The sequence below is a fragment of the Macrosteles quadrilineatus genome, unplaced genomic scaffold (assembly GCF_028750875.1).
Source record: "Macrosteles quadrilineatus isolate MER2022 unplaced genomic scaffold, UCM_ALF_1.0 Scaffold_4__1_contigs__length_99947679, whole genome shotgun sequence".
Classification (NCBI taxonomy): domain Eukaryota; kingdom Metazoa; phylum Arthropoda; class Insecta; order Hemiptera; family Cicadellidae; genus Macrosteles; species Macrosteles quadrilineatus.
Window position 1 is genome coordinate 91628713 of NW_026542597.1, and position 26154 is coordinate 91654866.

A 26154-nucleotide genomic window follows, 5' to 3' on the forward strand; every position below is an offset into this window, starting at 1 on the left:
ATTCTATAGGTTCTATAGGTTGCTGCTGTTAACTATTTATATCTGTAAATGCCAAATTTTTAACCAAGCCAAACTGAGAGGACCTCTTTGCAAATTAGAGTAGATTTTTTACATGGAATTGCCAACAGTAATGTCTTCTTATAGTGTAAAGTGAATTATTTTAGTAGAGGCAATATGCCGGTTTTACCCCACTTGGGGCACGTTTTCCCATAAGAAATAACATGGGATCATTTTTTGGCCACTAAAATCAAAAATCCTGATCTTTGCCTAAATATCCCTATATAATTGTCAAACCTTATTTCTTACTAATTCCCCATAAATATATTCGATATTAAGCTAAAAAAGCTATTTCTTATATTTATTGACCCTTACAAGTGTAAATTTAGAGTAGAGGTAATACCAGAATATGACCTCACTTTCGGCGTTTTTTGGCCCAGAACTTTTAAAATTTTTGGCGAAAAAAATGTCCGAAGCCCCAGGAGCTTTTTTTGCCCACTTTTCTTAAAGACCCAGCTCTCGACCTATACACCCCTATATAAATTTTCTACTTTTTTATTACTGAAAAACACGTCTGGAAATGGTGAGCTTTTTTTGACCACTTTTTTAAAAATCCAGCTCTTGGCCTATACAAGCCTATATAAATGTTCAATACCATTGTATAACACTATTACTATTTCAAATCCATATGCATTCACATGTATATTCTCAAAATCGATCGAGGTTTGTACGCGAACTCAACTCATGGCGTGTGCGTGCTCCTGGCTTATGGTTAGGCTTCTCACTCCCGACTCATGGTCGGTTTTCTCGTCTCTAGTGGTAGCTCTTGATTAAGCCTTGGGTGGGTGACCTCCTGTTGAAGTAATTTCTAGTTAAATTGTTAAAAAATTTTTTAATTTCTAGCAAAAAATTTAAAAATTTCACAATTCCTGGTTAAAAATTTTTGAAAATTTCACAATTTCTGGTTAAAATTTTTTTAAATTTTCGAAAAATCTATAAATAGAAGTGACATTCGGGTGATATTTCATTCTGGACCATGAGGCCCACCTGTCAACACTGCTCCGTGTCGCTCTCCACCAAAAGTAACCTCATTCGCCACTACAAGGTAATTCATCAAATGAAGGTGAAACTGTGTAAAGTTTGCAATTTAATCTGTGATAATAATGTGGCTTTAAAATCACATATATTACAAAATCACAAGACTTGTAATTTCTGTAAAATGAATGTTGTTGGACATTTTAAAAGACATGCCAATTCTTGCATCAAATGTCCATATACAATGATTAAATTTGTTGGTGAATCGATTAGAGCTGACCTTAAAAATACTCTTCAGTCTTGTCCTCTTCCGATAAAATGGACGTTAGTTAGGAGAATCAAATTTATAAAATATTCAATGGATCAAAATGGAAAATTAGTCAATGAAAAAGAATGTATTGCAGATTTTAGAAGCCTTACTACCTTAACTATTGAGAAGAGAGATTTAAAGCCTCAAATTGAAAATGCACTTTTAAAGATTGACGCTTCCATACACAAATATCAAGCCCAAGGCAGTGGATGGATATATGACCATACTAAATATTGGCAGCTGCATGTTTACAAGTATAAGCCCCTAACTCCAAAGTCATATATCCCCACACCAAAAAGTATTCAATCAAAACATGCAGTTTTAAATATTAAAAATGCTGACAATAAATGCTTCCTTTGGTCGATTTTAGCAGCTTTACATCCAAGGAACTCTAATGAACATGCTGAAAGGGTTTCTAATTATGTACCCTATGAAAGTCAGTTGAATATGACAAACATAAAGTATCCTGTGAAAATATCTGATATAGATAAATTTGAAACACAGAATGATATAAGTATTAATGTATTTGGACTTGAAGACCAGAAATGTATATATCCATTAAGAACAACCAAACTAAATAGTAATACTCATATAGATCTATTATTATTACAAGAAGGTCGTAAATCACATTACTGTTTAATTCGTGATTTTGATAGGTTAATGTTCCACTCTACAAAACATGGCCATAAGCAGCATTTTTGCAAGTTGTGTTTGCAACATTTTTACACTAGTGATAAATTAGAACGTCATATAACATATTGTAAAAACTTTGATGCCCAACGAGTGGAAATGTCTAAACAAGATACATTACAATTTAAAAATTATAAATATCAACTTAAAGCCCCATTTGTAATTTATGCTGATTTTGAGTGCTTTATAAACTCTAACAACCATATTCCATCTGGATTTGCATTTGTTGTAGTGAGAGATTCTAAGATTATTTCTGAAGAGTTATATAGTGGTGCAAATGTTATGGATGTATTTTTCAAAAGGTTATTTGAGACTTATGATTGTATTAAAAGTCAAATGTCGATATATATTCCTCTTGTAATGACTCCTGAACAAGAGGCATCTTTCCAAAACTCAACGCATTGTCATATTTGTGAAAAACCCCTATATTTTGATAGGGTGCGAGATCATTGTCATTCATCTGGCCGATACCGTGGAGCTGCCCACAATGATTGTAATTTAAACTATAAAGTAACAAAGAAAATCCCAGTATTCTTCCATAACTTGAAAAATTACGATGGACATTTAATAATGCAACACTTGGGAAAATATGATCGTAAATTAAATTGCATAGCCAAAGATATGGAAAAGTACATTTCATTCTCTGTTGATGATTTAATATTTTTAGATTCCTATAACTTTCTGTCACTTCCATTATATAAATTGGCTTCCAATTTAAATACATTTAGATTCATAGACAATCCTCTACTACAGCGTAAAGGCGTATTTCCCTATGAATATATGACGGGACCAGATAAGTTTGCAGAGTCTCTACCCCCAATTGAAGCATTTTACAGTACTCTAACTAAAGAACATATCTCTCCCATTGAATATGAACATGCTAAAAATGTCTGGACCCATTTTAATATAAATAATTTACAAGAATATCATGATTTATATCTTAAAACAGATGTATTGCTACTGGCTGATGTCTTTGAGACTTTTAGAGACCTGTGTTTAAAGGATTATAAACTTGACCCCGTACATATGTATTCACTTCCTGGATTAACATGGGAGGCCTGTCTTAGAATGACTGGTATAAAATTACAATTATTTCAAGATATTGACATGCATTTGTTCATAGAAAGTGCAATCAGAGGAGGAGTCAGTATGATTTCCACACGTTATGCTAAAGCCAATAATAGATATATGGGTGAACACTATGATCCCAATCAAGAGAGTGTGTATTTAATATATTTAGATTGTAACTCGCTATACTCTACAGCAATGTGCGAGCCACTGCCTGTGGATGAATTCCGTTGGACTAATGAGATAGACTACAAATACAATCAAAATTATGAGTTTGGTTACATTTTAGAAGTTGATTTAAAATATGATAAAAGCTTACATGATTTACATAATGACTATCCATTGGCACCAGAGAAAATGAATGGGAAATTAATACCAAATTTAAATGACAAAACTAAATATATTTTACATTATAAAGCATTACAAAAATATGAGGAATTGGGGTTGGTTGTTACAAAATACCATAGAATTTTAAAATTTAGACAATCAAAATGGCTTGCACCCTATATTAATTTTAATATTGAAAAACGAAAAAGTGCTAATAATGATTTCGAAAAAGACTTTTACAAATTGTTAAATAATAGTCTCTTTGGTCGAACAATTATGAATCAACGAAAGTTCCGTGACATATATCTCAAGGATGAGTCACTATTAACAAAATATGTCACTAATCCAAGGTTTGACTGTAGCAAAAAGTTCGATAACAATTTACATGCTATACATTTAAATAAATTAGTTGTAAAGTTTAATAAACCAATATATTTAGGAATGACAATTTTGGATATCAGTAAAGTAATAATGTATGATTTCCACTATAATTATATGTCAAAATTTAAGAACAAAAGATTTCTTATGACAGATACGGATTCTTTAATGTATTCTATAGTTACAGAGGACTTTTACAAGGAAATAGAATGTGACTTGCACTATTTTGATACCTCTGGATATAGTAAAGACCATTTCTTATACTCTGATAAAAATAAAAAAGTCACTGGCAAGTTTAAAGACGAATTAGATGGTCATATTATGTATGAATATTGTGGTTTAAGACCAAAGTTATATTCTTATATTCCTCTAAAATGGTTATATGAAGAAGACAAGCAAGTTTTAGAGGTGAAGAAAGCTAAAGGAGCTGATGGTGCTACAGTTAAACATCTCCTTAGACATCAACATTATTTGAACTGTCTTGCAACTGGGCAAGATTACTATGAGAATGTGACAAGAATTAAATCTACAAATCATCATCTTCAAACCTTGACCATGAACAAGAAAGTACTATCCTTTGACGATGACAAGAGGTTTATTCTGGAAGATGGCATCAATACTCTTGCTCTTGGTCATTATAAAATTGATCAAACATAAATCTATATTTGCCATTATTCTTTGACCTTTCTTTGTCTATTACAAAAAAGCCATATTTAGTTTTATCCCAACATTGATGACAGAGATTTCTAAATTGGTTAAATGAAAAGTCATTACCAACATGATTGTTATATACATGTTTTAAATTTAAATCATCTTGTTTAAATAATATAAGGAAATTTACATTATCACGTAAATGTTTGTGTACTTTGCTGTAAGATTGACACAAGTAAAAACAGTTAATATTTTTATGTCGACCCATTGAAAAAAATTGTGTAATATTTTGACTATTTATGTCATCAAATACAACAACTGACTGTGATTCGACATCATTTGGTGTGATTTCACAGTCAGTAAACATGTGTAATTTCACTTCGTCACACAAACTAAATATTTCAATTATTTTTTTATATTTTTCTTGTTCTAAAGATTTTGATATTAAATATAGGTTTGTAAATTTTAATCCTTCCTTTCTTACAATTAAATTATAAATTACAACCGTTTTCCCACTTCCACTGGGACCACAAATAACACATCGAATATTGGTAGGAAAAAGACCCAAATTCTTTGGTATATTTTCCTTAGTATGTACTATTTTAAATTTGTGTTTTTGTTGAATAAAAGACATTTTTTATATAATAAAAATGGTAAAAAATAATAAGAAAACATGTAAAAAGGGCAAAGGTTTATTCCTAAAGCCTTACAGGGGTCGAGGATTATTGAATACTCTTATAAATAACCTTCCATTTCCACTTCACATACCATCATATCGGTACTGTGGACCTGGAACGAATATACGTGAAAATCTAGTCAAAAATGTACCTCCAAAAAATAAACTAGACTCTTATTGTAAAGAGCATGACATATTCTACATGAATAATCCCGATACCGCTGCTCGGAACAAAGCAGACATGAGATTAGCAGACTTAGCTTGGACTAGAGTAACAGCCAAGGATGCAAATCTTGCTGAAAGAGCAGCTGCTTATGCCGTGACAAATTTGATGAAGGCAAAAGCAAAGATGGGAATGGGATTAAAATTTAATAAAAAATATGGACAACTACCAGCTGTTAGAGGCCGCAAAAGACGTGCCTCACTTCCGGGGGGTGTACCTAAAAAACGAGCTAAAAAATCTAACACCAAGAGTAAAAGAGTGCGGAATAGTTAATTTAGACAGTTCATCTGGCACACATTGGACAGCATATCGTAAAAATAAAGATATTGTAATTTATTTTGACCCATTTGGAATCCAACCTCCAAAAGAAGTAATTAAATATTTTGAGGGACATAAAATCTTCTATACTACTGATCAAATACAAGATTTAAATAGTTCCATTTGTGGAATTTTATGTTTATCATTCATAAAAAACTTTTGTTTATAAAAATGGATTCATTTACTATAGCATTTTCGGGTACAGAGCCAGAGCTAAAGTCAGTGTTCTTTCCTCCCATTGAATTAAATGATGATTATGTAATTGGATTAGTAGATTTTCAAAGTTATAATTCTATATTTAATGTTAAAAAACCACTAAATACTTTAACATATTACAAAGTAGAGAAAATAACATTACCAAAGGGAGAGATCTCAGTTGATGATTTAAACCAATTATTAAATGGTAAACTTAAAGTTATAATAGATAAAAATGGAGAAGCATTAATTAATACTAAATCCAAACTTTTATTTAAAGGGCTTATTCCAAAATTAAATCAACTTAAAGGCAACAAATTAACCATTGGAGAAGGTGATGATGTTTTCTATTATGACCACAATGCTCCAGTTACAATAGAAATTTCTGAAGGAACATATGAGGTGGTTGAGCTTGCAAAGGAAATTCAAAAGCAAATTCCAAACTTTTTCCTTACAGCTAATAATAAAACTATGAAAGCGACATTACTTTCTAGCCATGTGTTTGATTTTACAAAACCATGTTTAGGGTCTGTTTTATTGGGATTTAAAGGTGTTTCTACTCCTGGTGTTCAGTTTGAATCTACAAATAAAATAAACATTAATAATGTAAATGTGATTAGAGTAAAATGTAATATTGCAAACGGGTCCTATTTAAATGGAAACAAATCACACACCATACATAGCTTTTATCCAGAAGCTCCTCCTGGCTACAAAATTATTGAAGTTCCAAGAAATATTATATATTTTCCTGTAAATAAGAGAAGTTTAGATGTTGTCAGTATTACATTTGCCGATCAGCATGACAAGGCAATTGACTTTAACGGAGAAGAAACTACAATTACTTGTCATATAAAAAAGATATGAGAATTTATAAGAATTTATCTATAAGTATACAAAATGCTAGGTTCCTACGATCAATAGGACTAAAGTTAAAATTTTCTATTAATAAAAATGGAAGATTTTCTAGACGTTACAGGGAAATCCCAATTCGACGATAGTGTGGTTAAAATTACAAATCACTCCTATGTTCCCCATAACACTTTAGCAATAAATAATTCTGATGAAATTCGAATATGTATTAATAATCAAGATTTGCTAACTCTCCCATGTAGGAGTTATCTGTATATTAAGGGAGAAATTGAAAATCATGATAAAGGTCATTTTATAAATAATGCATTTGCATTCTTATTTGATGAAATTAGATATGAAGTCGCAGGTAAAGAAATAGACATTGTAAGAAACCCAGGAATTTCTAGTCTTATGAAAATATTGAGCTCTTACAATAAAACAACTAAATTGTCAAATGTGGCATTTGATTCTGACACGAATTTAAAAGAGTTCCATAAAAGTGGCAAGTTTAGTACTTGTTTGCCATTAGAACTGTTAATGGGTGTATTTGAGGATTTTAATAAGGTATTAGTAAATGTCAAACAAGAATTGGTGTTGAAAAGATCCAAAAATGATTTGAATTGTATATTAACAACCACTAGTGCTCCAGCCAGTGGTACTGCTGATGCAATTCCCAAAATTATACTTAACTCAATTCAATGGGTGATGCCACATGTAATACCATCAGATGGGGAGAAGTTACAATTACAAAAGATGTTATTGCAAAATAAAAATTTGCAAATTGCATTTAGAAGCTTAGAGTTGCATGAACTTCCATCATATCCCAATACTACAAGACATACATGGTCAGTAAAGACATCTTCAAGTTTGGAGAAGCCTAGGTATATTATATTTGGTTTCCAAACAGCTAGGGATAATAGTGCACGAAAAAGAACTGATGAATTTGATCACTGTAAGTTAAAAAATCTCAAAGTATTTCTAAACTCTGAATATTATCCTTATAGTGATTTAAATCTCGACTTTGAAAATGGAGATGTCTCTAAAGCTTATGAGATGTTTATGAGGTTTAGAGAGACTTACTATAATACTATCCCAGATCCTATGATTAGTAGGGCTGAGTTTATGAAGAAATATCCACTAATTGTAATAGACTGTTCTAGACAGAACGAAACAGTGAAGGAAGGAATTGTTGATATTAAATTAGAGATTGAAACTGCAGAAAATGTACCAGCAAATACATCTGCATATTGTTTAATAATACATGATAAAGTGTTTGAGTACAATCCTTTGTCAAATGAGATAAATAAAATGTAAATAAAAGATGAAAAACATTCAACAAGAATTGGTTGACTCTGCAAATCAAATACGAGAGAAATATAGAGCTTTAAAACGTGGCAAGTTTCTAGAGGCTGAAGAGAGGTTCCAAACATTCCAACCTTTAATAGAGCCATTACAAGAATTAAAAAAAATCACATCTATTGGCAAAACAGAGAGGCCTCAAATGGAGATACTCCCAATGACTCCATCTAGAATATCAATGATACCAAGATTACAACCATTACAGCAATCCACTCCACAGAAATTAGATTTTGGTCTTTTAGCATCAGACTATTTAGGAAATTACCTCAGTAAAAGTAGTATGACAGACACTACATATGGTATTAGACGAGAAGCAAATAAATTTTTTATTGGAAATAAGGAAGTTGATATTGCCAATGATGATGTTACAGTTGCAAATAAAACCTACAAGGGGACAAAAGGCTTGTGGCAGTTGTTAACTTTAAAAGAACCTGAGGATTATACTCCGGCTGATTTGCAAAATTATAAAGAAATTTTGGAAGCTACAAATGGGCATTTAAAGAGTTACAAAGACGGTGCACCAATTTCAAGTAATAGACATACTAAATATCTTAATATAATAAAACCTCTATTTAAATCTGTTGGTGAAGGTTTGAGACAAGTGACTGGTAATAAAATAGACTATATTTATTGGGATGATCCTAATGAGCTTGTAGATAGGTTAAGACTTCTTTGGCTAAGTCGCCAAGCTGGTAACTCAGGAGTGGATAATGAAATAGATTCCATTATTGAAGAATTGAGAGAAAGTGGAATTATTTATTAAATAAAAATATGTTTATAGATAAATTTTATCGTTTATATAATCCATATAATAAGCCTGCAGAACCCAGGGCTAGTAGTGAACCTACTTTAAATTTACAAGACGATAGTTGGAATTGTTTAAACCGTAAAATTGGTAATGTTAAAGATGGAGAGTTTGTAGATGATGTATCAACTTTGGGACAGACATTAACTAGAAAAGGTGATGTCTTTTTACAAGGTAAAACTAAATATGAGTTTTTAGAATCTAAGAATAAAAATTGGAATGCTAAAAAACAGAAAATTACTAATGTGGGAAAGGGTGAAAGTTTAGATGATGTGCCCACTTTACAACAGACTTTAATACGAAAAAAAGATGGTACATTTGTACAAGACAATAATAATTATGAATTTTTAGAATCAGAGAATGGTGTTTGGAATGCTAAGAAACGGAAAATTACTAATGTAGAAAAGGGTGAAAGTTTAGATGATGTGCCCACTTTACAACAGACTTTAATACGAAAAGAAGATGGTAAATTTATACAAGACAATAATAATTATGAATTTTTAGAATCAGAGAATGGTGTTTGGAATGCAAAGAAACAGAAAATTAGTAATTTGATGGAAGGTACAGATAGTAAAGATGCTGTGAATGTTTCACAAGTTCCAAAAATGGAAGCAGGCTATTGGAATTTTAATAATAAAAGGTTAGTACGTGTTAAACCTGCCATTGATGACACTGACTGTGTTACAAAAGAACAGACTATAACTTATAATAAAAAACTATATTGTTGGGATGCCAAAAATCAATTTATAAGAAATCTACCAGAGGGGAAACATTTGGATGATATTTGTCTAATGTCACAAGCTATGCATTATGATGGATCGAAATTTGTGTATGGAGAAAAAATTTTTAATTTGATGGAATACAATCCTGATTTATTAGTTGCTGACCCCACATCTTTGAGTGGATTTAAGTATATAGATAATAGACCATATATACCAGAAAACTATGTATTTAAAAGAATGGAAGATAATCTATTGATTGGGGCTAATGGTGATGTATTTAGAGTTACAGGAAAGGATGATGTTATAAAAAATGAATGAAATTGCATACGAACTTCATAAACCTGCAAGAAAGAATTTCATAAGAAGGTCTTTCAAAGTATTAGGTATAAATGAAACCATACAAATAGATTTAGTTGATATGCAAAACTATGCTAGAGAAAATTCTGGCAATAAATATATTTTAACTTTAATAGATACATTTTCTAAAAAAGCTTATGCTGCTCCACTAAAGAATAAGACGGGTTTGGTGGTTACAGAAGCCATTAAAACCATTCTACCAAAGGGGGTTAAAAACATTCAATCTGACAATGGAAAAGAATTTTTTAATCAATATTTTAGCAAACTAAATATTAATCACTATCACACATTTTCTACAACTAAGGCTGCAATTGTAGAGAGGTTTCAGAGAACTTTAAAGAATTGGTTATATAGGGAATTTAGTGCTCAGGGGAGTTATAAATGGTTGGATTTACTTCCAAAGTTAATTCGAAAATATAATAATAAGGTGCATAGATCTATAGGAATGAAGCCTAACCAAGTGAATATTAAGAACAGTAAATATGTACATGAGAGGTTGACTTCTAAAGTAGTGCAAGTTAAAAAGCCAAGATATAAGGTAGGTGATAGTGTGAGAATTTCCAAGTATAAACATGTTTTTAGTAAAGGATATACCCCGAATTGGACAGGGGAGCTATTTACAATAGCAGAAGTAAAGAATACAAAGCCTGTGACTTATATCTTGAAAGATGAAAATGGTAATATAATCAGGGGAGGCTTCTATACAGAGGAATTGTTAAAGACTAAATATAAAGACATGTATTTGATAGAAAAGGTTATTAGGAGAAAAGGTGATTTATTATATGTCAAATGGCTTGGGTTCCCAAGTAGCCAGAATTCATGGATTTCCACTAAGGATGTCCAAGGGAGCACGCCATGAGTCGGGAGCGAGAAGCCTAACCATAAGCCAGGAGCGCGCACACGCCATGAGTTGAGTTCGCGTACAAACCTCGATCGATTTTGAGAATATACATGTGAATGCATATGGATTTGAAATAGTAATAGTGTTATACAATGGTATTGAACATTTATATAGGCTTGTATAGGCCGAGAGCTGGATTTTTAAAAAAGTGGTCAAAAAAAGCTCACCATTTCCAGACGTGTTTTTCAGTAATAAAAAAGTAGAAAATTTATATAGGGGTGTATAGGTCGAGAGCTGGGTCTTTAAGAAAAGTGGGCAAAAAAAGCTCCTGGGGCTTCGGACATTTTTTTCGCCAAAAATTTTAAAAGTTCTGGGCCAAAAAACGCCGAAAGTGAGGTCATATTCTGGTATTACCTCTACTCTAAATTTACACTTGTAAGGGTCAATAAATATAAGAAATAGCTTTTTTAGCTTAATATCGAATATATTTATGGGGAATTAGTAAGAAATAAGGTTTGACAATTATATAGGGATATTTAGGCAAAGATCAGGATTTTTGATTTTAGTGGCCAAAAAATGATCCCATGTTATTTCTTATGGGAAAACGTGCCCCAAGTGGGGTAAAACCGGCATATTGCCTCTACTTATTTTTCATTAATCTCCCGATTAAAATTTGGATTAAACCTTATACAACTGTCAAAGCTTACTACGCCATAAATTTAAGTTGGACTAAGATATTTTACAGTATGTCATTACAAGCAAAATTTCAACCAAAATACCTTTAGCAATATGAGTTCCTGAACATAGTGTACTGTATTTTGCCTGGTGTTCAGGGGCACCCCCATATTGTTATGGGTAAGGCCCCACATATTGCTATGGGTAATGGCCCCCCATATTGCTATGGGTAATGATCCCCTATATTGCTATGGGTAATGAATATTGCTATGGGTAATCCCATATTGCTATGTTTAAGGGCGCCCCATATTGCTCTGGGTAAGGGCCCCCATCTTGCTATGGGTAAGGCCCCACATATTGCTATGGGTAATGGCCCCCTATATTGATATGGGTAAGGGCCCCCATCTTGCTATGGGTAAGGGCCCCACATATTAACTATGCAAAGGCATGATCGTATAAGTTAAATCCACGCTTAAGGAAAATCTAAAAGAAAACCTTAACAAAAAATTTTATGTGGGAGCCTACGTGTACATTGATGATAGCAAATGAACGATAATTTCTCAGGCTGAGTGAGTTGATTTTCTATACGTCCCAGTACAGTTGACTTTGAAGGCGAGTAATTTGTTTGTTGACAGCGACGTGTACAGTATTTTGTAGTCGAGTGTACAATTTTCTGTCGTTTAAAGTAGTTGACGGACTACAACAGTGTTGGCGTCATTGAGGGTTACTGGGGTGTTGAGAATTGTCCCTTGTTTCGGTTATTAATTTTGTTATGGTCATGTTAAAATAAAATGAACAATTTAATATCCTTGGCTGTCAGTTAGCATAGTAGAAATTCCATACAGTATTTTCAACCCAAATTTAGCAATTATTTTCAAAATTGATCATAATGCTAATTTCCCTCTCACTTGTCGGATATATCCAAAGTTAACAACAAGATTGCCTTTAGCTTTCAGCTTAAACTGAAATGTCTTGTTATAAATAATAATCATTCAAAGGTACTGAGCATTCAGCTAGCAAAAAAGTGCTAGTGTGTTTCCTTGTAAATTTATTTATTTTCTAGTTGTTTAGCTGTATTACAGTTTTAAAAAGACTTCAGAAAGTATGGCTTATTGTTATCTGTTTTATCTTCTTTAAATATTTTGGATATTTATTCCTTTAGTTATCTATGGCTGAGACATTAAAAAAGTTCAATTCTGTGCTGGTTTAGAGTATAAAAGCCTCTGAATTCGAATCTTAAAAATATCGACCACAAAACGGAATTATTACGGAACCATTTGGAACTGTATTTAAAATCACAAGCTACTATTATGTAGGAAGATAACCATGAAATGTGTTTACACAGGTCATTAACCACACAATTCATTGGCAATACAAAAGAGAAATATTTCAGGATTGTAATCTAGCATTCTAGCTGGGTATGGCATTATTTGAAATCACAAACTTCTATTGTATGTAATCTAAAACTATGTAGACTAATTCTGATTCAGAAACTTAAATAATTATTTCGGATTATTTAGATTACAGTACTGTAATAGATAAGGGGATTCCGGTTTTAACGCAGATTATAATCAGAAATGGAAAATATGTATCCTGGAGATACAATGTGGAATTTATGATAAAATAAAACTCGTTATTCACTTTTTATCCATATTCCCTCATTTTGCTATCTAAAAAGTTAAGGCTACTCCTTCTAGAAAACCTTGTTTATATAATAAATTGTACGATACAATATACATTTTCAGTACCATGTAAAGTCGTTAAAATCAAGCTAAATATTTCAGTTGGAATGATGTAAGATTTAGTCAAATTATGTAGCCAAATAATACAATAAATTGAAATTTTTAGTTTCACCCGAGTTAGAATTATTTTATTTATCAAAATTCTATCAGGTGATTCTTCAAAGTATAGCATTAATTTCAATGAAGTAGAAATATTCATCCATCAAAAGCACGCATGAGCGAATCTAGGCGAACAAACGACCTCAAACGAGTACATAACTTTCGCCGAATCCTTAACAAGCCGAATTACCTCGCAATATAAAGTCATAAAAAGTAACAGTAGCCGGCTAGATAGGTTGAGTGTCCGGTGTTACCGTCTTTTCTGAAAACATCGTTTCCCCGGTTCACTATCGTCGACGCGGCACTGTGGTGGTGTCGGCAGCGGCGGGCCGACCGTACCTCACGCGCCTCCTGTATTTGCGCCGCCGTTGCTTGCAGCACATATGGGACGGGGAGCGGGAGAGCCGAGCCTAACCATTATTCACAGCCATTTCTACAGTCCTACAGCTACGGGCCTCGGCGCGCCGTTTGCCCCGTTTTATACCATTTAGCGCGGAGTTTGTTGTGTTTTATTTTGAAAATAGTGTATTTTATTGAGTTGTAAGTGTGCCGAGTTCGCCAGTGTCGAGTTGGTCGCGGTCTGGTTATTTCACACCCAAGCTCGCTCGGTGACGCCCGGCTTCGATTTTCTCGTCCGAATTTTGTTTTGTAAAGTTCTCGTCGGATTTTCAGTGTTGTGGTGATTTTCGCGGGTTGGATTATGGATTATTGGCTGTTCAAGTGACATAAGGTTTGTGTGAAGTGGTGACTAAAGGCAGCGCGCTGGCAGGAAAAGTCATAACCCCGCTGCCGCATCAGGACTGGGTGTCTAACGATGCCACGGTATGTCTAAAACATAGTTATTAGGTTATTTTATATAAAACTATTATATTTTAGATGCTAAACCATAAGCTTTTCGTAAAAAATTGTTCGGTGGGTCGGTGGTTGGTCGTTCCATCAGTTTTCACGGGGAGGTCTCCCGTACGGTTTCACACTGGACGTGTACATTAATCATTCCTCTTTTTATTTGATATTATGATAACATTTTCTCGTTGATTTATTGAGTTTATTACCCTTAATTAACGAAGTACTTATTAATTTGTTACATTACATTTATATTTTATCATATAGTTTATTCATCGTAATATTTTAACATTCGTCGTAGAGGCTTTGGTTTTCGGACAGTGTTTCCATTTTTCTAGAAATAAATGAATGCAACACATTTCCGGAGGCTACAGCATTTAAAATTCGTTACATAATTAAATAACCACGTTCCCCAACAAATTAATTTTTTTATTGAGGCTGGTGCGGATTTTATCCCAAATAAATGTGATAAGAAATTTATAATACTTTATGATAAAATAAAATTTAATACTGTACTTCTTATAATTCAATGTAGATTCATTCTTTTAATTTAAATTGTTGGAATTGATCAATTGATTATGTTTAATGATTAGGTATAGATACCGGCAGCATGTTTTCAGAAAATAACTTAATAGATTGACAATTCATTAACGCCATTATTTTTATAAGTTTTCTTTAGTAACAGGCTTTAGAAATCTGACATACCGTAGTGCAATTTCTGTGTTTGATTTTTAATTAAATCAGTAATTTTATTGTTTTTAGTTACCTCTTTCCTTAAACTGCCTCTAAATTCAATTCAATTCAAGTAGGCCTACAACTGAAGTTTAATAAAAAAAACTGCTTTCTAGCTTTCTATAAACCTTTTTACATTTTTATAGGTTTCATAGTTTAGCTAGGACAATGAAATTTTTAGTAAATATATATTACCACACTATAAGCACAGAGTAAAAAAAAACCAATACATGAACCAATTGCCTTATACTGTAACATCGTGTGTGAGATTTTCAGTAGGCTTGATTTGAGTCATCGTAAATATTTTCTCAGATTTTGATGCAGTTTGGAGCCGTGTAAGTTATTCTATAAGGAGTTGTTCTTCAGCCATTTTCATGAGACTATCGAAAGGGGATTTTAAGAGGGGGTTTGTTTTTCGCTCTTCTACTTATAGCCCTTTTTTGAAACTTAAAAATGCCGTCGGTAGTCGTTAAAATTATCAAAATTGGTGCAATGGTTTAGTAAACAATGATTTAGCCTACACGTGCAAAAAAGTACAATGCAATTATAAATCGCATTTAATCTGTAAAGGTTAGTTTGTGTAAAAACAAAAACTATTGATAATGTCAATTTATTATAGTCGACTGTTGTGGCGATATTTTAAAATCAATTTATTTTCTAATATTCTGTACTTCAAAGCACTATGTCTTCTCGTTCTCTGTTTTGATAACATTGTTAATTTATAATTTACGTTATAAATTTGAAATCAATACAAATGTTTGATTAACATAGGTACGTTTAACCCGGTAGGCCTACTTCGTTCTTAAGAAAACTTCCTTCCGTACATCAGATTTTTTGAGATGACCTCTTTTCTATTAACTAAACTTGAGTCACTATTTACAATTTTTTTCCCATAATACTTTTAAATAAAATATGTGCACACAACAAAAGATTAGTAGTTCACTCAATATATTGACCATCTAAATTATGTTGGGTACGAACATCTTATAAGGTTCCATTTATAGATAGTTCCCTGTTGCATTTATCAGTGTTCTATAAACACCTTCATCTTGTGTTGTGAGATATCTATCTATCAAACGTGTAGACACACATTATCAGTGATAACGTGTAGATACGCCGTATCACTGATAATGAGTGTATGATTACAGCATAGCCACAGTGTTGTAGTCTGTGTTCCAGCCAAGTCGCATCTCTCACGCCATCTCCTCGTTATCAACATCGCTGTAATCAGTCCATCCACTACATCAGACAGATATGAGATAACTGACTGAGATAGTTGCGGTCTGACGAGTTCCGGTGGTTCGGAATCCATCAATCGTTCTCGTGCTGTCAAGTAAATGTATCAAAGAGGTGAAGTTTTTAGACATCTAGGAAAGCACTGACGATCCTCAAGCTTGCACATTTTGTAGACCAAGCAGTAAATCAGCTGTCGTCAAATATTCGTTGTGCTCTATTTCGTAGCATATATGTTAATGTAGTTTTTTAAGGAAGAAGTAGCATATTTGTAGTTTCTAAGGAAGAAATAGAATTTACTGTTACATTTCGGATTTCTTTGTCATTTTCTTTCTTGAGGTGCTTCAGAAGCTTCTTTTGCTGCCATCGGAGATCTACTCAGATCTTGTTTTAGCTGAACAGAAGGTGACAAGACATCAAAAGGCGAGAAAGTAATCCCATTTTCAAGTTTATTTAAAAGAATGTTGAATAGGCCTAGGTCTGTACTTATCTCCAAATGTGACTTGTGACTTTATGAGTCAGTTTTTCAGTCATGAAATCAGGATTTGAGACCAATTGATACATCGTAAAATTTACATATCCATCAGCAAAAACTACTAAAGTAAGTTTCTACTAGACTGCATCGTGCTGAATTGTGCCATGCCAGATTTGTCGGATTCGTGTAGTTAGTTTGACATCGTGGATTGTTATCATGTGTGATATACCAAGGGTTTACTTTTAAAAATGTCAGCGGTAGATGCATGACCGAAGGCACTAACTTGAGGGGTGCCTCGATGTTCACAATTCTTGTAGTTTTGTTTTGCCTAATCTGTACGACGGAGTGACAAGACGTAGACTGGTATCGGATCCAATATTTTCCACCGCATGGTCTCTATCGGCTGTGCTGTAGAAAATTAATTGTTCATCTAGGAGTGTCAGAGGATGTGAAGTATTGGATACAACTCTGGAGACACCTCGGTGTTTGCAATTCTTTACCAAAGTGACAAGGATGGACGTAATTGCAATTCTTTACCAAAATGACAAGGATATATGTAGTTGCAAGTCTTTACCAAAGTGACAAGGACAAGGATAGACGTAGTTGCAAGTCTTTACCAAAGTGACAAGGATATACGTAGTTGCAAGTCTTTACCAAAGTGACAAGGACAAGGATAGACGTAGTTGCAAGTCTTTACCAAAGTGACAAGGATAGACGTAATTGCAATTTTTTACCAAAATGTCAAGGATAGACGTAGTTGCAAGTCTTTACCAAAGTGACAAGGACAAGGATAGACGTAGTTGCAAGTCTTACCAAAGTGACAAGGATATACGTAGTTGCAAGTCTTTACCAAAGTGACAAGGACAAGGATAGACGTAGTTGCAAGTCTTTACCAAAGTCACAAGGACAAGGATAGACGTAGTTGAAAGTCTTTACCAAGACAAGGATAGACGTAGTTGCAAGCCTTTACCAAAGTGACAAGGACAAGGATAGACGTAGTTGCAAGCCTTTACCAAAGTGACAAGGACAAGGATAGACGTAGTTGCAAGCCTTTACCAAAGTGACAAGGATAGACGTAGTGCAAGCCTTTACCAAAGTGACAAGGATAGATGTGGTACCAACACTGTCATCCACCGTTGGCAGCAGACGACAGGTAGTGGACAGTGATGATGCGTGAAGTCTAGGTTGTCAAAGGTCGCGCTATCTGTCATTGACCTCGGGCTAGACCACGTGGACCAGATCTACAACTTGACACTAGACTGCAGCCAAATCATTACCTCCCCCACTCTCTCTTTCTCTCTTTGACAATACACTCCCCCCACGTCTGCATTGCCGGGATTCCCTGGTTGAACCTATGACCTTGACTACGACGACCATGGTGGCCTGGACAATACTCGTATCTCTTCGTTTTTGTTTAGAGATTATTTCAAGTCAATGCGTTGTGGGTAATGTACCTATATTTGTGGTTCCTTGTTAATTGGTGTTTAGGGGAGAACAATTGTGGGGATGTATTTAGTGTGTTCTGTGCCATTCTTAGAATTCGAGTTTCGCAATAATTACGAACGTTTCTTTCTTAGCTGGTCTTAGCGGATAATGCATTTTATTCTACTCATCCTTGTGACCTCGTGCAATGTGTAGGCCTATACTTCGAATTTGAGTTTCACAATGCATGATTGAATCTAGTTTTGAGCTAGATTTTGGAATGCTGTACTGTATTGCATTTGAACTGTTCCTTTTGGTAGTGATCGCTTCTTAAATAAATATCCTATTAGGTTCCGGTCAGGGCCGAGGAACTAGCTACTATCCCCGGCCCTGGGTACCGGTAACTGATTTCTGAAGATGAGGAATTCGATCAAGCATGGTGTGTGTTGTGTTGTTTCTGATTTTTTTTTTTTTTTTTGCCTCGGCAGCTCTCTTACGTTAGAAAACCGTTGATAATTGAGCGCAAATAGACTTTGAATTTTAAGACCATTCCGGGAAAAATCATAACAGCCTTTCAATTTCTTCCTAAACTCCTTCGATATGCCTTGGACGTAGCAATACCTCAGCTTCTTGTGTTGGACCACCGTTTATGTGAGTGCAACTTTACTTTTCCGAACAGACGATTCAGTAAATCATTTCGTCAAAATACAACAAGTCAATTCTTGTAAAATCCCTACGACAAGCCTTTCTTACATCTAGCAATTTCTCAGGGAACTACCGGCTCAATTTTCGCGATATGCCTTGCATCTATCATCAGTATACAACTTCCTGATGTAGGTATAGGCCTACTACGAGGTCAGTTGCCTTGTAGGGTGTTTGTGTAAAGGGTCCGTTTCACCTGTGGAAGACTCAGCCAGTGTCAGTAACAGTAGCAGGTGCCACACAACACAAGCCACCTGCCACACACCGGTCACAGGTGATGGTGCCACCGCTACCCTCTCTGGCACAAGCTGGGCACAAGCGCCTGTTTGGATGATTTATTCATCCGCAAAGGGGAGTTTACTAATTGGTGTTTTTGTTTGCGTTTTTTTACATAGACCTTGTGTCAGATCGTTAAGTGATATCTTATTGGCATTCAAGTTTAGCGATGATCATTAGAATCGGAGTACTGGAGATTTCACTTTCGAAAAGTATAATTTACTTGTCGATCCAGACAAAATCGTGTTAATGGTCAATATGTGGTAGTCCCATGACAATTGGCATCTGATTCCTGTACGGAATGGAACAAACTTTCAGATACGAATTAATGGGAGCCACCCAATTCCTCGGCTTCCTTGTTGAGTTCTTGGAATGGTTGAGTACCTGAGCCATAGATGGCGGTCTTCTGATGTTATTGTCCTGAGTTCTCGGTAAAAGTTGAAGGCGCTTCAATGATCTTGATCGACTGTGCGAAGAAATGCTTGATTCTCTGTTCATGAGATTGCTGCTCGCATGGAACAGTTATTGGCTTGTAGAATAAAACGATCACTATTCTTATTTGATGTATTCTTGATTTAAGAGCAAATTTATTGTGAAGCAATACTATAAACTTAAAACACCGTTCACTCAAGACTAAATCCTTTTAATGAAACACCCTGTATATTATGGGGTTGTATGTATTGATCCAATCCAAAATAAAGGACCTTTGAGTCAATAGAGCTGTACAAAGAGTTACTTTCATTTCACACTTGTACAGGACTGCATTCATATTCCGCTTACAATTCGAATTGAGTGTTCGTTGTGAAAAGCCTCAATCCTCGCCAAGCTTTTGTAATTTAAACTTCAGTCAACGATATAAACCATAGTAGTATACATCGTTCCTAGAATCGACACTCCAACTTTTCTGTCTGAGTCATCGTTTTTCATACCTAATCTTTAGCAGATTTTATTTATTTAATCTTGTTTTTAGTCAGGTTTTAGGCAAAATAAGGTCGAGATAGGCTAAACATGTATAGATCATCACCAGTATACGATACTGGATAGCGGATCTCTTGAGTTGAGACTTTACCCATTTCACATTCTGATCACCCTCTGAAAGCATTCCGTCCAAACGATCCATTGGCATAATCGACAGTTTCGCACTTATCGCTGACGATCACGCCGGAGCGAAATGGAGACTCGGTTGCAACTTCCTGTCGATATTCAATATAACGATAACAATCCAAATATTCAATGGTTTAGAATCAGTTTTTTTTATCAAAGCTTTTTTTAAATAGTTGTACCAACAAAATTCAGCTTACGAAAATAAAGCAACAGGCTCATGTTTAATTGAAATAATGTGGAATGAAGGGAAAATTGTATTCAGTGTACGCGGGATACAGCGGGATTTTCTTTGCCTGGTAAACGGCATTTCAGTCGTGGTCTGCTGGATGCGATGCTGACCTGCTTCACAACATGAAGTATTATACGATGAAGGATATTCTGTATTTTTGTAGAAAACCACGATTATCCGTGCAACATCGCATTTATATACGTTAATGCTACACGATTAATACCACATCCACCTCTAAACACTACAATCGTCCTTCTCACTGAATGTGTCGGTATTTAGTGTTGCAATCCCAGTTTAGTTCTAATTAAACTCCTTCATTCTAAATGTTTCCAAGATCAAATCTTTCAAAATACTCCACGATCTCTGTAAGACTCTCACTTCGTCCCTAAATTTTGCTTCCATATCTTTACACTTTATTTATTTTCTTAATCGATATAATGTCACTATTTTCGTATTAAGTGCCTATAGAGGCAGTAAAAACTTCGCATTTTTATCCCACAGGAACACTAACCCGTATTTGGGATGGAATTCTGATCCTCTAGAAATATTGTATCAGCCTTCAATGTGAATAATTCTGAGAGTTTTGGAAATTAGTCTGACGAAAACATGCTTTTATCAGCTTATTAATTGCAGGGCAAGTTTTTAATTGGGGTACAGTGCAAACTATTGAATCACCCTGTATACAACCTTTAAAATTGAATGGTGTGTATTTTTATTTTGCAGTACAGTACCTTGTTATACAGTATAACATACCCACACTACGCTGAATAACAGGAACGTATACTGTATAACATGAAAACATACTTCCAACTCCACTAGGCAGTCTTCGATTCTCGATCTCGCTCACGTTCGATCATTGATCTGTTAGTGGTTTCGTCACTCCGCATTTCATTCACACATGTTTGGCCGTGACAATCAATTAGATAAGATAACAAACATCAACGCTGTAGTAGGTGCGGAGGTAAACAATAAACATTCCCATTCATCCGGGAACATTCAACATTCCGTGGCTGATTTACACCGGAGCTGTCACAATAACGTGGACCCGGAGGGGGAGGGGGAATTAGCCCAACAGCTGTTTCAGTGAAATGAGCGAGTAAGCTAATAATACAGGTGTTTGTGAAGCGATTTATCGGCCGGTTAGTAGCTGGTGTCGGCAGTGGCGCGGCGACCGTACCTCACGCGCCTCCTCGACGCGAGGTTATATAGGAGACGCTGTGCCGAGTCGGGCCGGTCCAAGTTGTCGAGCGGGGGAGGAACCTTGTACAGTACTCGAGTAATATTATGTAGCGTTTTGAAACGGCGAAAATTGTCGGAAATTGTAAAAAATGTTTATCCTCATCGGGTAAGGTGAGATGGATGTGAAATGGAGTGTGGAAGCCGAGTTGAGCCGTAGTGTCTGATTTTAATGACATCACTTTCCCTATATCCCCTCCCCTCGCTGCCCCCCGCCCTCCCCCCGGCACTTTGACGGTGATTTGTGTATTATTCAGCTGGGTCTGGTCGAGAAAACAACGTCAGTCGATCGAACCTTCTGATACCGCCCGGCCTGGCGCGAACCCACTGGGAAACTTACATTCCTTGTTGTAGAATTTTTTCTTGTAGAGTTTTTTCATGCTTCCGAACCGTGGAAGGTATTTTCTATAATAATTATTTCATACATCAGAATGATATGTTTCGGAAACTAAATTATGCCTTTTGTAAATGTTTTTTATACCACAAAAACATTTTAACACCATGTTAACTAACGCAAAATGAAATTGATTCGTAAACCATTACAATGAGTCAACCAGAGACATAATACCGAATGTTTTACGGGCTGTAATAAATATTGTCCTTTCATGCCCTCACATCATATGCCTAACAGCTGCTAATTAACTCATTACTGATCATGTTTACACTTGGAGTAAATCTAGGTGTAAATTGACTTAAATTATGAACCTGATAAAACATTTGCTCCGTATGTCTGTTACAATTATGGCATCACATGCACCAACTGAGTACCATGGGGATTGTACACGACCCCTCATGAGTATCACAAATTAAAAGATCCTACTGTAATTTTTTAGGATAGGCTATTGTTAGTATAATGCTTGGGTCATTTAATATGCTGTCTCTAGGAGGTGCAATTGATAACCACAACCATTTGGTAACATTCAATTTCGTTTGTAATTATTAATCTGCTTTGGTTTTGCAGTCATTACACTCCCGCAATGTTTGTGTTGTGTAGTGGTGTTAGGTTTGGCACGTGTTAATGGTTACTTTGAGTAGTTCCCTATATGGCTCTGTAGTTTACACGACACTGAGATTGCCACTTAAAAACCACCATAGGAACAAGCAATATCATTATTAAAACCCATGAAAGGTTTGCGATACCTATGTTCTTTGGTGATGCAGCGTAAAAATGATCTATCCTTGCTAAGCCAGTTTTTCCTTATTTCTGTGAGTCGTGCTAACTTAATTATGAACCTGAGTTCAGCAATATGTATGTAATCTTGAGATAATACTGGATTCCATATATTTAATCTTTACCAGCTACTTAATTCCACCTATTAGAACACCTGTTATACTTCTTGTAACAGTGTTTTTGTCTAAGTAAGAAGCAGACTTGCCTCTCCTTTTTGCTATCCCCCCTCAATACATCTTTTCTCTATCATATATTTCATCCTTTTAACTAAATCATGACGTCCTTATCTCAATCGAGTCTACTCACTACAAATCTATTTTTTCATTTCCATCCCTCATTTTTGTTGGCTGTACAATAGTAGAGAACGATGAAGGATAATTTATATAAGACTCCTATCCACTCCAGTTCATTTTAACTATCTCCTCAAAACCTCAATCTTTTCCATACCATCTTCTCGATGACAACATTTCAGTATATTAAAACGATTTCTTGGTACATTTGCTGAGTACTTCTAATTTCCTCCCCTGAAGTGGTTAGTCTACTACTACTACCCAATTCCCTACTCCTAAATCTTCACTTTCATACCTTGGCTTTACTACAGTCTGTAACGTGGAACCTGTATCCTGACTCTCCGTCTACCTGGGACTGGCCCAGGCTTAAACCCATTGGTCAGTCCCCAGTTAGAGGGAGAGTATGCAGAGATGTTCTATCATGTAGGCTATTGACTGTATTAAGTGTAATGTAATCAGTAACTTCTAGCTTTGCTAGGGACTTGTCTATGGTAGTTCTAACATAGTAATATGTTTTGTTGCAGGACTTGACAGGCCAGAACAGCAATGACAGCAGCAGCGGGCCCGCGCCGGGCACTCCCAACAGTCAGGGCATGCGGCCGACACCTTCGCCCACTGGCTCTACTGGCTCCAGGTCCATGTCTCCAGCCGTCTGTGGTCAGTACACTCCATACACCATAAGTAACGAGTTAAACTTTGGAAAATGGCTCTATAGATGGGTCAAGATAAAAAAGAAAATCAAGAATGTAATCTGCCCAATAACATTTTGTTTACCAGATATTCTCAATTGAGTTTAGCACTTTATCTATGGAATACCCTGTATTTATGTGAGACGTTTACCTGCCCACCTTATGTAGACTTCATGTAGTTCTGGTGTTCTTTAAAAATATATTTTCCATTATATAAGGCTAGGTTACTTATATTGTTTTTTAAGGGGAGGGATGCACTATTTTGTTTGCCCAATATTCGTTGTTACCTAATATAACCTAACCCAACCTCCACCTATAAAGTTGATAAGTCACTTATAAGACGGGATAAGGCTGATACAAGGTAACAGTCTATGTCCATCAACTTCATTTGCTTATGGAATATGTTAATACTGGTAGCCTTTCTAGCCTTCTTCTAAAAAATATCCCTTTAACTTGTAACTGTTTAAGAACCTTGCCCACTTGTAAAAACATGTGAGATTATGTCTAAATAGCTATTTTAAATATTGTAACAGGCTATGGAAAGAAGGCTTAGCAGTTAGTTTGTAAAAGTCCTAAATAGTTATCAGTTGTTTACCCTTGAAAATGTTGCAACTGACCTAACAAAACATTTCCAATAGTTTGTGGAAATTCCAAATAGTTATCAGTTGTTTATCCCCTAGAAAATGTTGCAACTGTCCTAACAAAACATTTCATAGCACATTCAAATTGAAACTTCCAACACACTAAATGGACATTGTTATAAAATACTTTTATGAAATCTGAATGATTCGGAGGATCATTGTACTGACCCATTTTACTTAAACCTTTATACAAAATTCCTTACATTTCATAGGTTTAAAAATTCCTAACCATTTGTAAATGTTCTCCCCAATCTCTCACCATAAACATTTTAAATTTATGTAAAAATTCACCATTTTCAGAATCAGTTGAAACATGTTTATTTAGGGTCAAGCTGTGTTATCAGCATCAGATTTTTATGAATGAAGGGTGTAGTAATAGTTGGAAAGGGATGAGTGGTTGGGGGGAAGGGGGGAGTGAGAGAGAGAGAAAGATTCATGTTCTCTTGCAGTTTGATTTGGGACCTGGGGGTGGGTAGTGCATTGTTGCTTTGACTAAAGGGGAACTCCAGCCCAAACTGTACCAGTCTATCCACTTTAAGAATAATCAGTGACACTTGTTACCTTTAAATTCTTGGACAGTTGGTCAGGTCTTTATTGGGGTCACATTCTTTGGCGTTGTTGTGGCTATCAGTGATTTTGTGTAAAACAGTTTCTTTCAGTTTTTTTTTTTTATTGTACATTTTAAATTTGTAACTCGTGATTTGGTAGTTAGGTGTTCTAGTACATGACTATTATTTTCTCTTCCCCACATTCATATGCTTCTTTTATATTGTATCTAATTCGTTTCATCAACCTTGATTTGAGAAGCCAAAGAAGGGGGATACTCGAGAACTGCTATTTTTGTCTTGTTTATGATTTTAAGAAAAAGTTGAATTAGGCATAATAGTGGCATTGTTTGCATTTATTTATTGTTAGAGGCTTTTTCAGCAAATGAGAAAACAATAAAATTTAAGCTTCTGTTTGACTGCCATCTCAAGGAAAAATTCGTAGGACGAGCGGTGTTAAGTTTGTATTACTACTAGTCTTGTTCAGAGTTCCAAAACCATTTTTAATCTACATTTAAGATACTGATAAAAATACATTGCAGTTTCACTAACGGTATGTTGTATTACAGGTCAACAACAAAACATTCCGATGCCGCCGCGGCCGTCGTCTAGCCAGTCTGACGGAGGTTCAGCGCCTGGTCAACCCCCGGCACGCATCAGTCACTCACCCGTCTCCAATCAGGGTAACTATCATGCTGCTTGTCGTAAACAACCCTCCAAACCTTCACTTACAACTCTTTCTGCAAGTATTATAATTACTACTTGACAAGAATGGCTAAAAACTATCCGTCAAGTGTTGCAACTTTATTAGGGCACCGAAAAGTAGTAAGGTACAGAAGTAACATTCAATGGTGGTGTCTAGCACTAATCGCTGGTGTCGGAGGAAAGACCATCATGGCCCCCCTCGCCCTCACGTCTCACAGTGGAGAAAGACTTTTTGCCCTGTGAGAAATTTTTGCACAATGCTCGCCGCTGCAGGCTTTCGTTGCTTGTCACAAATATATTTCCTGCACAACATTCTAGAGATGAAAGCCCACAGTCGTCCCATAAGCGAGTGTTCTGTTTACCTTAAACATGTTTGTGGTTAGGGCCTATCAAAGGCCTATTGCAATTGGTCATCAGGTCTGATTAATGGTTGAGTTGTCTTAAGATGTTGTCTGCCCCAGCCTGGAGACAGCTCTGAAGATTGAATCATGCCTTTGTTAGGTCTAGTGTGCAACTCATGTTGGTCAACCTGTCTGTAGCAAAG

At 35.2% G+C, this 26154-nt stretch overlaps 1 protein-coding gene across 4 annotated transcripts in view; it reads left to right on the plus strand.

Annotated features, from left to right (window-relative positions):
* The window catches only part of LOC128991539 (trithorax group protein osa-like), a 105868-nt gene that overhangs the window by 44983 nt on the left and 34731 nt on the right, over positions 1-26154 (plus strand). For all 4 annotated transcript variants that reach the window (XM_054414514.1, XM_054414515.1, XM_054414516.1 and 1 more), the window contains exons 5-6: positions 23555-23687; positions 25475-25588. In XM_054414514.1, coding sequence (XP_054270489.1) covers positions 23555-23687; positions 25475-25588 — 247 coding nt within the window. The remainder of the gene's footprint in view (positions 1-23554; positions 23688-25474; positions 25589-26154) is intronic.